Source organism: Schistosoma mansoni, chromosome 6, assembly GCF_000237925.1.
Source record: "Schistosoma mansoni strain Puerto Rico chromosome 6, complete genome".
NCBI classification, from domain to species: Eukaryota; Metazoa; Platyhelminthes; class Trematoda; order Strigeidida; family Schistosomatidae; genus Schistosoma; species Schistosoma mansoni.
This window is the reverse complement of record NC_031500.1, coordinates 15483600-15501700: the sequence shown is the minus strand read 5'-3', so window position 1 is coordinate 15501700 and position 18101 is coordinate 15483600. Positions and strand designations below refer to the sequence as shown.

General features: G+C 36.4%; 1 protein-coding gene across 1 annotated transcript in view; it reads left to right on the top strand.

Moving 5' to 3' along the window:
- Positions 1 to 2008: 2008 nt before the first annotated feature.
- The window catches only part of Smp_128010 (hypothetical protein), a gene marked incomplete at both ends in the record, with an annotated part of 18526 nt that continues 2433 nt past the window's right edge, over positions 2009 to 18101 (top strand). Inside the window, 6 exons of the mRNA XM_018798391.1 lie at positions 2009 to 2089; positions 4376 to 4526; positions 7755 to 7917; positions 10197 to 10265; positions 11984 to 12131; positions 14823 to 15004. Coding sequence (XP_018653337.1) covers positions 2009 to 2089; positions 4376 to 4526; positions 7755 to 7917; positions 10197 to 10265; positions 11984 to 12131; positions 14823 to 15004 — 794 coding nt within the window. The remainder of the gene's footprint in view (positions 2090 to 4375; positions 4527 to 7754; positions 7918 to 10196; positions 10266 to 11983; positions 12132 to 14822; positions 15005 to 18101) is intronic.

Here is an 18101-nt window from a genome sequence, read left to right as displayed (position 1 = left end):
AATACACTTACCTTTTCGCTTGTTTCCCTTTCCATTTTTTCCACGTTCTATTGAGGAAAAATGTATATTTTTGATTTTATTTATCATCCTGAGTGAAGAAGTAATGTCTAGACTTTTGCTGTATGTCACACGTATGTATCGATTATATTTGTTCACAACATTTTACGTGTTGTGAGCAATGATTTACATATGACGCTATGTTGAATCCCGTATGACGATTTTTTGATCGTGCAGAAACAACGGTATTGTTTGAGGTCAAATAATAAACACCGAATGGTACGAACAGAATCGAAATTCCAATTTTCATTCACTTTGTAATAAAACAAGAAATAATTTAGGCGAACCCAATACCTTTCGCTTTGAATGTCATCGGGTTATCCACTCGGCCACTGAGTCCTGATAGCCACTTGCTTGTGCAATGGGGTGAAGCGAAAGGTACTGGGTTCGAGTCCCAGAGTGAGCATCAACTCTGAGATGTAGGTACATCCGGCTGACGAGTCCCAAATAGGACGAAACGCGCGTCCTGGATTCCACTGTTAGCCACTATCCATCTTCACAGTTAATACTGTTCATGAAAGTGTTTTATAACAATAAGCTATGGGACATAGATCATTTCAAAACTCTCATGATCTTGTAGTCATGCCACTTTCTTATCGTATTCATATTTTCACATACTATTTATTAAAAGCAACCTTATAGAGCTACAAGATTGATGACTATTAATGCATATTGTTCTGTTTTAACGCAAAATAAATGAATGGTAATTACTAGAAATTGTTTATGAACTATCATTGCACATAATCTTATCGGATAACTATTACGTAATTCCATCTTTGTTTATATAGCTTGTGAATTAAGGCTATATCGAGGCAATATGCACATGTGCCAATAAGAGACTGATCAATTTCAGTCCTAAACATCAATGGGAAAATTCAAACAAACAATACCAAGTGAATTTAAACTTCACCCCATTACACAAGCAAGTAGCTATCAGGACTCAGTAGCTGAGTGGGTAACGCGATGGCGTTTGAAGCGAAAGGTACTGGGTTCGAGTCCCAGAGTGAACATCAACTCTGAGATGCAGGCACATCCAGCTGGCGAGTCTCAAATAGGACGAAATGCGAGTCCTGTATTCCACTACTAGCCACTATCCATCTTTGCTTATATTACGTAACTAGTTTCTCTATATTTATATTCCTCTTATTTTAAGCTTTCATTTGACCTATTGACTACTAATATACGAGTTACTATTCTTACGTTATTCCCAATCTATTAGTTACAGTCTCTCACATTGACAGCCACTTTTGGCTTGATCTTGTATAATTGATATTTTTTAATTCATAGTGTTTTGAGGTCTGGTTCGCTTGTATATAAACTGCGTATATCTGAAATATATGATTCATACAGTGGAAGCTAAGATTGTGTTGTGGACTGAACAGTCAGAACGAAGCATAATGAACCAATAAGGACTCAGAATAGACTGTAGGCATTCCGTATTAGTTAACACATCATTGGTTCCTCACAGTGCCAAGGTCATGTAAGCTGGTAGCCTGTGATGCAAGCTATAAGCTTATATCAACCAGTTTGAAACGAACGGTACCGGGTTCGAGTCCCAGTGTGAACATCAACTCTAAGATGCAGGTAGATCCAGCTGATAAATCCCAAGCGGGACGAATTGCACGTCTTGGATTCCACTGCTAGTCACCATTCATCTTTGCTTATTATCAGTTTTAGTTCTTAATATATTTTTCTACAATAGAACCTTATACAAAACTGTTTAATAGTTATGTAACCATAGTAACTTGTACTTTTTAACCAATTAAAGTAAGTAATTTAATATTCTATTCTTTTATTGTTTAAATAACTATGAATTGATTGTATTATTTGTTGCTGTTGTTGTTATTGTTTAGTTCTCTGTATAAATACATGATCAACCTGTAAATATACCTATACCATCAATTTGAATTCTATCTATCTTAGTTTATTTCTTAAAAGGATCTAATGTATAATGATTGAATTAGAAAGACGAAAACCTTTCACTGATTTACAAATTAAAAATCGTTTATCAAAATTGCCGGTTTTTGAACAGGTTAGTTAATAGTTTTGTTTATTATACATGGAGATGATATTTCAATGTGTTCTTGAATGAATTTTATAAAGATACGATTTGGTGATGTTGTCGAACATAGATAGACCACCATGGAAAACCTGGAAGCATTGGACGGCCATTTCGTCCTATTGTGAGACTCCTAAGCAGTGCGCATCCATGATCACACCTGACGAGATTCCAACTCAGGACCTATCAGTCTCGCGCGCGAGCGCTTAACCACTAGACCACTGAGCCGGTCGGCATCCAACGGTGTTAATGTCTAACTTTAACCAGTTCACGAATTTGAGCAACTATTCATCAATGTCTTCAGTGAGTTGATATCTCCCAACAGACCTTTAGAACTCCACTGGTCACTGCTTCTCACTAAAATTCCAGGAATTACCTCATGGAGCCAGCCACTAGTGAGCATATAATCATTATCAGAAGAGGGTTTTGTGTAGATTTTACTAATTTTATATGGTTGAAATCATGAGTCAATTGAAGTTAGACCACCATAGAAAACCTGGAAGCAAAAAGATCGAAATTGTGTTGTTAGTGAGGATCAATCTTTGAATCAAACAATAATCCATTTGTAAGCAAATATGGATAGTGGCTAGCAGTGGAATCCAGGAGGCGTGACACTTCGTCCTATTTGGGACTGGTCAGCTGGATGTACCTGCATCTCAGAGTTGATGTTCACTCTATGACTCGAACCCAGCAACTTTCGCTTCAAACTCTATCACGTTATCCACTCAGCTACTGAGTCCTGATAGCCACTTGCTTGTGCAATGGGGTGAAGTTTAAATTCACTTAGTATAATCCGTTTGTATTTTACATTGTATTCTAATGTTTACATTAATATTAATCTACTTCATATCAGTAATATAATTTTTATGGTTTTGGTTAGTTCTATTTTTAATGGTTGGTATAGCAGACAGCAAAGTTTCTTAGTTTCTATGTAGCATTTTGTATTCATAGATAGTATTATGACCATTGGTTAGATTAGGATTACACAAGTGTCGTAATAAAAATAGCATTCCTATTATCTTACTGCCCTAATTTCTTATGTGAATTATTATTGAGAATCTATATTCTTAATTTTTATAGCTAAGTTGAACTACCATAGCAACTATCCACTCAATAGCTTTGGAATTTACTCTGAATGTTAATGATAATAACGTAGGTTTTGAGATGGTGGAGAAGATTTGTAGCTCAGGTGGGTGATTCTGATGTAGGTTTGTTCTCTGAGCTGGAGCTAAAGCTCGGAGAACAAACCTACATCAAAATAACGTAGGTTTTTATGGCATAATCAGTTAAAAACTAACAAAATTCAAAGTGAGTATTTTTATTCTCGATCAGTTCTGCTTAATGAGCTTTACCCGAATAATTAATTCGTTGTAATTCTTCAATGGATATAAAGGTTCGACAGGTAAGCTTAAACATTAAATGGTACTGATGACTGCATGCTAAATAAAATGTATAAGTGGATTAACAGATTTCTATGATTACGGAAGACTAGACATTTTAACACGGATTACTAACTTGTGACTGGTTGATACAAGTTTATAGCTTGCATCACAGACTGATCGTAGTTAGATAACGAATGAAAATCATGAAACGCTTAACATTTGTTTCGCCCTAATATGAAACTCTTCAGCCGTACGTATCCACGAACCCACTCAATGCTCTGAAGACTAGGCGTTCGTCACAAAATCTGAAGGTCTTGGACGTGATTGTATTCGGGGTCCAATGTTCCTCTGTTTTCTGTGGTTTTCTAGGATGAGTCGGAGACACGAACTGATTTCAACAATCTCCAAAAATAGAGTGTAGTAATGATCATTAGAGTCTATCAAGGATAGTAAACATTTGCACATTGTCGGTCAGCGATGATGGCGGACTAACACTGAGTTATTTTTGTTGCTCGAAGTAGTTAGAAAGAATCGTTTTAACTAGAAGTTAACACACAGATTTATTCCTACTTCATGGATCTCTATCTTTTACAAATGTTCCTAGGTGGCTATTTTATTTCCACATAATAAGTTAGATTGTTTTTTTCGAATTACAGATCAGAGGGGGTTTTGTGGAGAATTTAGTATTTTCATAGTTGAAATCATGAGTCAATTGAAGCTAGACCACCATGGAAAACGTGAAAGCACTGGAAGGCCGTTTCGTCCTATTATGGGACTCTTCAGCAGTGCGCATCCGATTTACGTTTCGTTTTTTATATTTTTTGAATTACATTAATTTTTAATTGAACATTTATTTGGTCGCTATTTTGTTCTTCAGTTTGATTTCCTTCGTGGGTCTGATATTCTACTAGAAAAAGAATCTGAAATCACACTTTATTTATATCGTAAGCTAAGAGGGGATTTGGATAACCTTCTGGTAAATATTAAAAACGAATTATCTGCTGATGTGGAAACTGAAGTTGTTGAGGGTAAGTTAATAATGCTATTGACAAACTACTTAATACAAAAATGAGTACTAAGAGTCTGGTTCTGTGTCATCAAATAAATTCAACTCAGTAAGTGGGCTATAAGTCGATTTCTAATGCAAATACTAAGCTTACTTCAAAAGCTGAATACTAATGAGAGATTATTTCTCGTGAAACTTTTCGTCATCTACATATTAGGAAGTTTACAGTTCTTAAAGTTAGTAAACGAAATCTTAGTAATCAGCGATAAACAAAGTAACTTCAGAAGGGTCTATCAAGTCGAACCATAACGTCCTCATCGTTCATAAGTAATTGCTTTCCTGATTTTATAACAAATATGAACCAAACCAATTTTGTACTTTTTCGTAGTAAATATCCTTAAAGAATATTTCGAAAATTTAGAATACCAGCTGGAATTATAAGCAAAGTGTTAGGTCGGCTTACAATAAACTCTAGAGAGGCTCATAAAGAGCCCAACCAATCAGCGATTAGTTAGAAGCTATGCTACTAAAATGCTACTAAAATAACAAGGTCCTGATTGGCTGTTAACATACTGCTACTATGGAATCTCAAGGTCTTTTAATTACTATAAAACCCCTGTTTTTTCTGTACATAATGAACCTTGTAGTGAAGTGCTTCTCTGATACTCGTGTCTTCTCTCTGGTCTTTCAAGTCGCTGAGTAGTGCTAGCCTGGGGGTTATCCGAATAGCTAGGATCCGAATAAAGCGTACAACGTACGAGCCATAAAAGTGGCGACGGGGATTTCGGCAAAAAAAAAAACAATTGTTGTCGGGGGTTTTGGTATACAAAAAAAATACAACAATTGTCGTAGAGGATTCTGGCAAAAAGAAATACAGCAACCGAGACGTGGTTTGGTAATCAAACAAGCTGTAATAATTGCCGGTGAATTTTCGGAGTTATTATTATTATCAGCAGAAAAAAATGACGATTTCTTTAGAACAGGCGCTGATAATCTTAGAGCACCGGCAACAACAGATGCTAGCCTTCCAGCAGCAACTAATTGAAACAGTCTTGGACAAGTTTTTCAATAATGGTGCTAAAATGGCCGTCCCAGAAGAACGCCAAGTTGAGGGTTCAATTCCCTTTATATCTGATGGAAAATGCAAAATTGGTAAGTTGGCCGGTTCAGAGCAAGACAATATCTTGCCTAATGCACATGAAACTGTGACAGTATCAGATGAGCAAGAAAAAGAAGGTTCCGCAGACAACCCCCTTAGTCCAGAATCAAATGAAACACCATTAAGTCCGCCCATCTCTGACGACAAACTTACGTCAGAACAGAACTACAGTTTGGGTGATGTTGGCCAAGAAAACTGGAAGAACGCATGTCCAGAAAATAACTGGAACAATACAGTTAACCAAATTGTGCCAAATGTGATTCGAAATCATGGGGAGACAGAAGTTTATAATATGGGTTCGCGTAATGATGCCCATAATTCTGATGAAATTTCGTATAAAGATGAGAAAAATAAGCCGGTCGAATCAGATGGTGATCAAAAATCTGATGCAATTTTATTAGATACCGATCCTCCTAGTTATCTAATATCCTCTAATGAGAATCTTAATGAATTTGATGGAGATATTTCAGAGAATCCGAACTCCGATAACCTAAAATCAAATATCGTTCATCATCATCTATTTATTTCTAGTAGATTCTGCGTTCAATACGAGAAATATGTCCTAAATGAAGTCATACTAATTGTGTTTTGGAGATATGAAGATCCAACATTATTTCGTGGGGGAGGAAATGTTGGAGAATTTCAACTTACAGATAATTTTTTTAAAAATCAGAATCGAATCTTCAAAAAAAAAGGGGAGGTGTTAGGTCGGCTTACAATAAACTCTAGAGAGGCTCATAAAGAGCCCAACCAATCAGCGATTAGTTAGAAGCTATGCTACTAAAATGCTACTAAAATAACAAGGTCCTGATTGGCTGTTAACATACTGCTACTATGGAATCTCAAGGTCTTTTAATTACTATAAAACCCCTGTTTTTTCTGTACATAATGAACCTTGTAGTGAAGTGCTTCTCTGATACTCGTGTCTTCTCTCTGGTCTTTCAAGTCGCTGAGTAGTGCTAGCCTGGGGGTTATCCGAATAGCTAGGATCCGAATAAAGCGTACAACGTACAAGACATAACACAAAGATGGATAGTAGCTAGTAGTGGAATCCAGGATGCAGGTCTCGTCCTATTTGGAACTTGTCAGTTGGATGTACCTACATCTCAGAGTTGATGTTCATTCTGCGACTCGAACACAGTACCGTTTGCTTCAAACGCCATCGCGTTATCCACTCAGCTACTGAGTCCTGATAGCCACTTGCTTTTGCACATATGCCAATAAGAGACTGGCCAGTTGCAGTTCTACACATCAATAGGAAGATTCAAACAAGAATTACTTAGTGAATTTAAACTTCACCCCATTGCACAAGCAAGTGGCTATCAGGACTCAGTAGCTGAGTGGATAACGTGATAGAGTTTGAAGCGAAAGTTGCTGGGTTCGAATCCCAGAGTGAACACCAACTCTGAGATGCAGGTACATCCGGCTGACTAGTCCCACATAAGACGAAACGCGCATCCTGGATTCCACTATTAGCCACTATCCATCTTTGCTTACAATCTTGATAATAAGCTGCAATATTGTCTAACAATCATCGTAAATAGCTTTCTATCCTTATTTTCAATTTAAGCTTACCAAGACTTAATGCAATCATGAGCAGTCACATTTAGTGATTCGGGAGTAGAAATCAATAACAGGTAGGGAAACCACATACTTAATAGTCAGTAGACTAAGTGCTTAGTTTTCCAAGCTCAACGATCAATCATGTTTTACATTCACTACCATGTATCACTTTTAAAACCAACAATGTTTTTATACAGATAGATTGTTAACATGAAAACTACAATTCTGTTAGTTGTCTGAAGGTAGTTGTCCAAAGAACCATTAATCAAGGTTTCATAATTCTTTTTTCTGGTTAGCGCTTTTTCAGCGAGTTAGTTTTTCTATGGGATGGAGTCGCTAACCCCATGCCAAACCCTCCTCCTTTACCCGAGCTTCGGACCGGCAGTAACTCTAGAAGAGCTACAGGCGGAGTTTAGGTTTTATAATATTTAACCACTTTTTTTTTAGCAAAACGTGCCTTTTTGCTTGAAAGGAACCGATAACCTACAATTCATTTATTATTTAATTTTCTTTATTTTTCTTGGATAGAAAAACCGTTACCCTTCGACACTACAACGAAAATTGGTAAAAAGTTAGCAGATATTGCTCAAGTGTTCACTGGGAATTTGAAACGATCGAAAGAGACCAGTCCTGCTATTGAAGATCGTGTTAAATCAACGACAGAAAAAAAAGAATTAGGAAAGTCGACAAGGTATTGTTATATTATGTAATTAGTAGGAGAGTTTCGGGGTTAATATTAATTGTGATTCCTGGAGTTCTAGGGAGAAGCTGCGACCAGTGGGGTTAGAAAATATCTGGTGTAAGACAACTATCTACTTGAGTCAATTCAAGTTGATGTAATAATATCGTGAATTACTTGAAATTACACTTGTACATCATTGGATGTCGACACTGTAGTTTAGGGGTTAAGAGTTTTCTGGAAAACTGAGTTCTGCATTCGACCCTCTCCGGGTCGTGGATGTGCACCAATAAGGAGTCCCATGCAAGAATAAAACGGTTGTCTAGCGACTCTCGGTTTCCAGTGATTGCTTAATTAAGATCAGTCAGTGACATAAAATAGGAATATTATCAAATTGTCAGTTGTTTATGTATTCGTAAGAACATAAATAAAACAATCATTTTGTAGTATACAAAGACTTGGTCTCCAAATGCCTTGTTACGGCCGAAGATGGGGAAAGTCAGCTATCCCTCTCGAAATACTCTAACATGACCATTCATATGCATCCGCTGCCAGGGAATTCCTAATCACTGCCTTCTCGTGGCGGGGGGGGGGTGGTTTACGAAACTGAGAGGACGAAAAGCGAATATACTGCGCTTTAAACGGGTTTGTGGACACGGAAAGTCCACCTAGGGGAGTTGGGAAACCCTGATTCCAAACCTATGGTGCACATAGGCTCCAGTATCTTGAGGGAACAAATGGCGTATGAACCAATTGTTGGTCACAGGCCACCATGGGACTGCATCTCCTGACGATGCTTCACTGCCTTGTGGATCAGATCTTTAGGTTAAAGGCTCCAGGTGTGACACCCTTTAAGAAAACCACCTGCTTCAGTTTGGGCGCCCGGGAGGTATCATAGCCCACACGCAAATGTCTAACTCCAACCAATCTACGAAATTGTGCAACCGTCCACCATTGTCTTCAGTGAGTTACTATCTCACAACAGAACTGGTTGAAGTCCACTGCTCACTGATTCTCACTAGAACTCCAGGAAATACCTCTTGAAGCCAGTCACTAGTGAGCATAATATTATTATTATCGGAAAGAGTCTTGTGTAGATTTTAGTAATTTTACATAGTTGAAATCATGAGTCAACTGAAGCTAGACCATCATGTAAAACCTGGATACACTGGACGGTTGTTTCGTCCTATTGAGGGACTACTCAGCAGTTTTAATCAATGATATATCTATTAATGATAGTTGTATTGTAGTGAACAAGAACACAAGTCGGGACAATTGAATGTAATTGAACACAAATTACAGAAAATCTTAGTAAAATCTGAGAACCATACAGCGAATACTTCATTTGCAAAATATCAATCACTCGTCTCAGACTTCATCGTTGTTTCGTTTCCACACTAATCATTCTCTGTTCTCGTTCGCTTTTCTTTGATCTTGTCAACTTTCTGTTGCCAAGTTTTCACTTTCAATTCACGATACCTACTAATTATATCTGTCGATATCAGTAGCACACACCACAGTACGACATAATAAGATAAAATGTTAAAGTTGGAATGAAATGTAATCAGAAAGAATATAGAAATAGAAATAAGTCGGTTACTGAGTAAAAATTTCATACAGAAAAGATAGAGAGGAGTGTGATTGATTTGGAAAAATCTCTTTTATTCTTTGTTATACAGCTACCCAAGTGAAATTAAGAGATTCTGAATATACATTTATGTTAAATGAATAATGTTATAACTTGTAGCCTGTGTGCCCTGTTAATGTATAACATGATAATACCGGCAATTAGAGAGCAGTGATTTATCGAACAGGATTAATGACGCATACAACCCATACGAGCAATCTAGAGTACCTATCGGTTCTGCTTTCCACCTCCTAGCCCAGCCAGTTGAGTCCAGAACACTAATCGCAGCCTCTGCGGTATGAATGCTTTGTTTCAAACATACTGGGTTTATATACCAATCAAACAGACCACAATGTACCATAAAATAGGAAACAACATTTGTACAAGGTTTAGTCAAATGTGACTTTGAATGTAAGAGACAGTAATTAATAGACTGGGGATAACTCTAGATTGGTAAATCGTATAATAATAGTTCATAGGTCAAGATAAAGCTCATAATAAGGGGGATAGGAATATGAATAGTTTAGTTACTTAACAATCATAAGACAAAAGATATATGCATAGTATTGGTCCATAAATGGATCCCAAAAGTTACCATACATTATTCTTATCGAGATATAACAAATTATGAGATTGATTTATTCACACTTCCTTTATTTTCTAGAGAAGTAAAGCCTATTCGAGACCAGAGGGCTACCAGAATTAAAAAGTCTGGTAAATTCGCAAATTTAGTGTGAGTTTTCATTCATACAAATTTTGATTTTTCATAGCTGTGTAGTTCTAGTTTGAGGGTTACGAGACTAGCTAAGGATCCGATTATAGACTTATCAATGGCGACGGGAAGAACTACAATGAGTATTTCTTTGGAGTGACTAGAAGCTTATATGGAGCGTCAAGAAAAACGGTTTCAACAGTCTCAAATCAGAATCATCGAAGCCATTATGCAGAAATTATGCATGTCCAAACAAAACTCTCCTTCTGGTGAATTACAAGTATCCCATCTCCGTCGCCAGTTGTTATATCGATTACATGCGTCTGTGCCCTGTTAATATATATGAACCTGCTGATTCCCGCCAATGAGAGAAGAAAGAATTATCGATGGTGAGACCATAATTTATGGACGATCTTTGAGCGACATCGAAGTGACTTTGAGAGTGAACACCTACTAATTAGGATTAAATCAGGGTTATAAACTAGTGTGAAGAATTACAACTATGATTTACAATTGATGATTAAGGTTAAAACATAGATTCAAGGTTTTCATCATGAACTGACATCAGCTATTAATACCGAAAATCTATTTAACCAAATTTATGAATGAATTTCGCGCCAAAATTCAAGACTTGTTATCTTATATCTGATTGGTTCGTCCATAAATTATAGTCTCGCCTACAGATTCAAAGTATACACTTTCAAGATTGTGGATACTAATTGTAGCTTATGTGAATAATTTTGGTTCAGTTTCATTTTATGAGCGCCATTATTCGTACAAATGTCACGGAGAATTGATCTATTCGTACTATGTTGATTATATTGTCCAGAAGAATAGTGAAAGCTTCATGACTAGATCATCCAACTCAGAGAATGAAACTTCACTGAGATATGAATTCCATATGTAAGGACAATCATAAAGAACTCAGGAGAGTAGATATTGTTATACACGTTAATAATAATGGGTACTCAAGAAGAATAAAAAGGGAAAAGATACACCCTTAGATCTTAATAATAAAGCTAGAATTCATCAACAGACTCTGGCTTTATGTATATTTCATTTATTTTCTTATATAATAGAAGAGTAAAAATGCTATTATGATACAACCGGTGATTGAGATTATTCTATCACTGAACTGGATACTTGATATCAATATACTATTCATATACTGCCTAACATTAAACCAGATAAATGATTGAAGATCAAATATAGAGAACTAAGGAGTAAGCTAAACAGTACATTATTCATTGAGCTACATTGGTAATGACTGACCTCATCCTATCTAGTCTGATATAATAACAGTTTTCTAAGTTTTTTTTTCAGTCATCATTCAATACTCTTATACTTGGATAATCATTATTTTATATAGTTGAGATCATGAGTCAATTGAAGCTAGACCACCATCGAAAACCTGGAAGCACTTGATAGCCGTTTCGTCCTATTGTGAGACTCCTCAGCAGTACGCATCCACGATCCCTCCCCACAAGATTCGAACCCAGGACCTATCAGTCTCGTACCAGAGCGCTTAATCTCTAGACCACTGGGTTCAAACCTCGCAAGGCGAGGTCGTGTATGCGCACTGCTGAGGAGTCCTACAATAGGACGAAATGGTCATCCAGTGCTACCAGGTTTTCCTTGGTGGTCTAGCTTCAATTGACTCATGATCTCAATTATATAAAATACTAAAATCTCCACAAAACCATCTTCTGATAATTATTTTTTTACAAAATACATTGTAGTATATCACTAAAAGATACAAAACAACTTCCTGTTATTCAACCAAATCAAATTCCTGAATTACCAGAACATGAACAAGATAGAAAAGCAAGATCATATTTAAAAGAAAAATTATTTGATGATTTAGGCGAAGCATCTAAAAGAGAACAAGTTAGTTCATTTTAATGGTTATTCTTAGTTTTTATCTGTTAACTATATTGACGAGACCATAATTTATGGACGAGCCAATCAGAAGCGTTTGAGGGATCTCAAGGTCACGATGCTAATTTCAGTACTTGGTGTTCATGTACCTATGGTTCACAGAGGATTTTAGATAAGACGTGATGATTAAGCGGCTACAATAAATGGGATTACGAAGAAGTTCCTGGATTCGTAATTGCGGTAATTAAATGACTTGTAGACTTTGTGCAGACTACCGCGATGTTGTCTTTCGAAGTAATATATGTTGGAGGAAGAAGTGTCCCGGAGTAAGAACTTTTTCGCTCGATCCAGATTGAGACTAAGGCGATTTATATTAATTCTCGCGAGCTGTATAATAAAAGCACCAGTAACATTTGCCAAAATATTAGCAGATGGTATCGAAGTTTCGGCTGTTCAGTGGTATAAGTATTCTATGGATATACGCTTAATGAAAATGACAAACTTACACAACCGGAGTACACACAAACAATATTGTAGCTATATGGTCGAAGCTGAGAGTTTTCGCGACCTTATCATGGCTCCAGAGACCAACTATTATGGAGCCAGATGGATGAGTTCCTCTACCTTATGCATTACGATTTTAGAACCTTTGAACCTCTTTCTAACCTTGAAAAGTTTTCGAACCATGTAGAAGAAGTACATCCACTCTAATTCTTTGGTTTTGTGTAATATATTTTTACGCTATACTAATCTGAACCAATCCGAGCGAATCCGAAACTCTACATGTGACTTTTCATTTTCTCAATATTTCTAGCAAAACTTCTAATCAAAAGCTGATTGGATAAAATGTTTCTTAATGTTTCCTGAGCTTGTTATGTCTATTGCGAGAAATTTTCAGGATCATCCCAACACTTCGTAAACCTATTGACCAAGTGATAACTGTACTTTCAGTAATCACTAGCTTTAAGATGGATTTACAAAGTTGTGAGAAGTTGTCATCAGTAAAGTTCATTCATGAGAGGACTGAGACAATCATCACCTATGACAAGCAGTGATTGTTCCAGTGATTAGTAAAGTGAACTAACTCACTTATTCAAATGTAATGAGATCGCCCAAAGAACTAATTATCCTGTAACACAATATCTCTTGTGGTGTTATAAATGTAAACCGCCTAGGATTCTCATATTAAGACAAAATATTTATCATTTGTTCTTTAGTATTTAGTATTATCACTACTAATGTCACTCCGTGATGAAAATCATTTACACAATACCATAACCTCCACAAATCACTCAACAAAACTCTTCTAATATTGCTGTTAAAAGTAACAGATGTCTAACTAAAATGAAGGTTGGAATTGGATTGTCTACCATATAAAAAATTTCTGAAGTTTTTGATTGAGTTTTGTTCTATGAGCTGGATGGTTTGGTCGTGGAGCTTTCGTCGTCCTTCTGAATGACATCATCAGCGCAAAATTCACTTGTACCAGAAGTTTGTGCTGATGATATCGTTCAGAAGGTTGATGGAAACTCCACGACCAAACCATTCAGCTCAGGGAACAAAACTCCATCGAAATCACTCACCTGAGGTACAAATCTTCTCCACCATGTCTGAAGTTATTTTTTCACCAAGAGCGTTAACTAAACTAGATTAACTCTGAGCTCAAGTATGCTGGGAAAACCATATAGATGTTTTATAATCTTGTGAAATACAATGTTTGATTGAAACGAATATATGAGTCGTACGTACGTCATGCGATAGAACTATTAGGTAGGAAATTATAACCGGTTATTATTTCCGGTTACGAGGTTGTCAGTGAGCAATGCTGGAAAGTTCTATATGAGGATCAGACGACCCTTCAAGTGCCTCCAAGTTTTCAATGTTTTTCTAACTTAGATCAGTCCGTAATCTCAATAAAACCTATGTTATGTTAAAAATACTCATCTAGTTAACTTAAAAAACAAATTCACCAACATTCTTTTGGCTGACTTAATTTTTCAATTCAAAAGTTCCATTGTGCTTAGATGGTGTCACATAAAATTCAATTTTTATTGTTGTAAAATTCTGTATGTTTTCAATTTAAAACAACGTTTTTCCCTCCAAATGCCATGATACGGCCGAAGATGGGAAGAGTCATCTCGCCCTCTCGAAATATTCTCACATGAACACGCATATACATCTGCTGACAAGGAAGTCCTACTCACTGCCTTCTCGTGACGGGGGTGTTGTTTACGAAACTGAGAGGACGAAAAGAGAATATACTGCGCTTTAAACGGGTTGGTGGACACGCTGAGTCCACCTAGGGGAGTTGGAAAACCCTGATTCCAAAACAGCGGTGCACATGGGATCCATTATCTTGAGAGAATAAATGACGTATGAACCAATCGTTGGTCACCGGCTACCATGGGACTGCATCTCGTTAAATTGCTCCACTGCCTTATAGATCAGACCATTAGGTCGAAGGCCCCGGGTGTGGCCCCCTAAGAAAACCATCTTCTTCGGTTTGGCCACCCGGGCAGTATCGTAGCCCTCACACAAATCAAGTGACGTGTGTGGCGCATATCTATTCAGTGCCCCTTGGTATCAATATTTCTATGTTCAGATAAATAAATGAATAAATAATTCGAACATTCAAAGTGTATTACTTAAAAATAAAAATAGTAGTAAAAGTGATTTTTTTTTTCAAATTTTTTATTTTAGGAAATTCTTCTGGAAAAAATGAAATTACAAGCAATGAGATTCACATCGGAATCAGCTAGGCAACAAGATAAAATTGATGAAAAGATAACTGAAGCTAAAGGTCGTAAGAAAATAAGAAAAGAAGAATCTACCGATGTGGCAATTAGTCAACTATTAGATAAAAGTCATCAATTAAATGAAATGTATGTGATTTTGTATTGAATTGCTGCATTGCAGTTTAGTTATAGATGTAAATGTGTTTTGTTTCCATACAAAACTAGATTTTAAGATACACTTAGGAATTATATCCTTCATATATTTTGTTTAGATGCTTTAATATTAACAATCAAGCTTGTAATAGATAAATATATGTAAGGGTTGTGTTGAGTCGGCTTCCGGAGAACTTCAACGGAGCCTCCGGAGGCTCAAAAGAAGCCGGAGAGCTCTAGCCAATCAGAGTATGATGGAACACTCTAGAATTCCAACGTGGCGTGCTACTGTTGGTCGGTAGCATAATATGTCGTTAACGGTTTGGCTAAAATATGATGTTGATTTAACAGGCGCTAACATCTATAAATACCCATGATTTCTGTACAAAAATGAACCTTGGAGTAAAGTGTTTTTTCTCATACTTGCGTCTTCTCTCTGTTGTTCAAGTCGCTGTGTAGTTCTAGCCTGTGAATTACCAGAATAGCTTAGGAAACGAATAAAGCGTTCAATCGACGAGACGTATCAGATTGATTGAAGTTATACACTAAACTTGTTGGGTGCCAGCTCAGTGGTCTAGACGTTAATCCTTCGCTCATGAGACTGAAGGTCTTGGGTTTGAGTCCCGTGTGTGGGATCGTGAATCCACACAGTTGAGGAATCCCATGCAAGGATGAAACAGTCGTCTAATGTTTCCATGTTTTCAATCGTGGTCTAGCTTGGATCGACTGGTGATTTCAACTGTGAAGATATAAACGTGTTTTTAACAAGTTAGGTCATTTTGAAACATAGAACAAGTCGTAAATTATCGGGAAGCAAGAGGATATTTGAAATAGTAAAGTCTTTATTAAAACGTTTTTGTGGCTCAGTCTATTATTATTGTCAGACTGTTTCATCTGGATAATTGCTGGGATTGTTTATTTATTTTTTTTATGAAAACAAATTCTCATTTCGACATTAACTTACTGTTAGTATGCACCAATAGAATTATGATAGTAAAACTGAGAAACATATCACTGTCGCACGATTTTGAGATGAAGAATATTCGTAACTCAGGTTAGGGATGCTAGAGGTGTTCTTACTTCTGGGATGGACGGATTAGTTGTGAAGCTTTGATTGTTCATCGGAATGACATTATAACCCCATATTGTAAAGATAAGTGAGTGATTAGAAATTATGCAAGATTGAATATGGGCCTGTTCCGGTTGTTTTCTCTCTTGACCTGAATTCTGACCTTACCTTCATTCAACTTTTCTCTTATTGGCTGCTAGGTTTAATCGATTTCAATAAGTCTACTCACTGATTTCTGATTAAAGGCCCAGGCTACTAAAAATCCTTTCGCTTTCTTTGTGTTTCCTCTGCTTAACACCTCTCAAGTCACAGTTCATTTCATGAGAGAAAATAATCGACCATATTTAAGGTTAACAGAATAAGCCACTATTCAATTATGAATAAATTCTAATAGCTCACTTTGCTTTGAACTACGTGGTTACAGTGTTATTCAGAAGAACAATCAAAGTTTCACAACCAATCCATCCATCTCAGAAGTCACAACGTCACCATCGTATCATAAAAGAGACTCAGTGTTTCACTGAAAAAAAGGATGATAATTCAGTGAAGAAAATTTTCTTTTTGACGACATTATAGCAACCCTCCTACAGTTAAATTTGATTGCAGTTGATTTAGTCGAGCCCTTTAATTAACTTATTTAACAGACGGTGTTATTCTAGCAGTAACAGTTCGTCCATTTCTTTATATTATTATGGTTACTAACATATATGCATAAACGTGTATGCTTGATCACATGTGATAGCCTCACTCTACCTCAAGTGTTAACCGCTTAAAGATCGCTTGATGAATCATTTTCCTATACATATGTTTTGATCTTATTAGTCGCTTTTGCTTAGCCTTTGCTTTGCATCGCTGAGCCTTGGTTCGATTTGACTACAAATTCACCTTTGCATTCTCTAACTCATACACATTAGTCTCTCTGCTCCAATTCGCTCCTTCTGCTTGTAACTTTGTTATCTGTGCTATCCGCTGATAAACTGTAGTCGCCGTTTCTTATTGCCTTCTGAATTCTTACACCGTTGGGATTGACATGATAATTGTTATCAAGGTGATTATTAAATGTAACATAAGGAATTATCTCAAAGCCAAGCCACTGAAACATAGTAAAACCTTTGTATTAGGAATTTGTTATGAATTTTGATTTGGGGAATAAACGACGTTTATGATTGTTAAAATGAATGGATAGAATGCTAATCAATAGACGATATACAATGAACACAATCTGACTGATGATTAGGCTGCTCAAGACGTTGAATAACTGATGCTCACCTTCAAATGAACTGATATTATAGATATAATCACTAACCATAAGATCAGGTATTTTTTCTAATAAAATAACATCCTTAAACTTGAATTAATATCAATTTTACATGAATAGTTATCATGATTAATCTGATTGTCCTAATCATTATGCATGTAGTCATCTTACGGTTAATATATTGTATTGGATTAGCTCCAAGATAATTCCTTATGATTCGTATGTCAATCACCCTGATAACCGTTATTCAATAATTTCCAATGGTGTATGAATTCAGAAAGCAACATCAAGTACAGACTACAGTTTATCATTGAATAGTATATATGAATAAACTAGAAGCACACCAAACGAATTTAAGCAGAGAAGCTAATATGCGCACGCGAGAGGGAGAATACAAAGGCTAATAAACAACCTAATGAAGAGCCAAATTAATTGAAAAGATTCTAGCGCACACAATATATGTGGAAAAGTGATGCGAAATGGATATTGTCGTTGAAAAAAATGGGAAACAAAGTGAGGCGGAGAAGGCGATTGAGTCAACTCTTCCATAAAGTGTGATTCAATATTTATAACCAGACAAAAATACGTTACTGACATTTGATGAGTTTGGTAAACAGTACACACTAACAAGCACACACTCAATAAAACAGTGAGGGTTAAGAGAGATAGTAGTTGACAAAGTCAAAGTGTAACTCATGAAGAATGAATAAGCTGGTACGTCCGAAAGCTAGAATAAGCTAGAAATGGTACTAGACACTAACAAT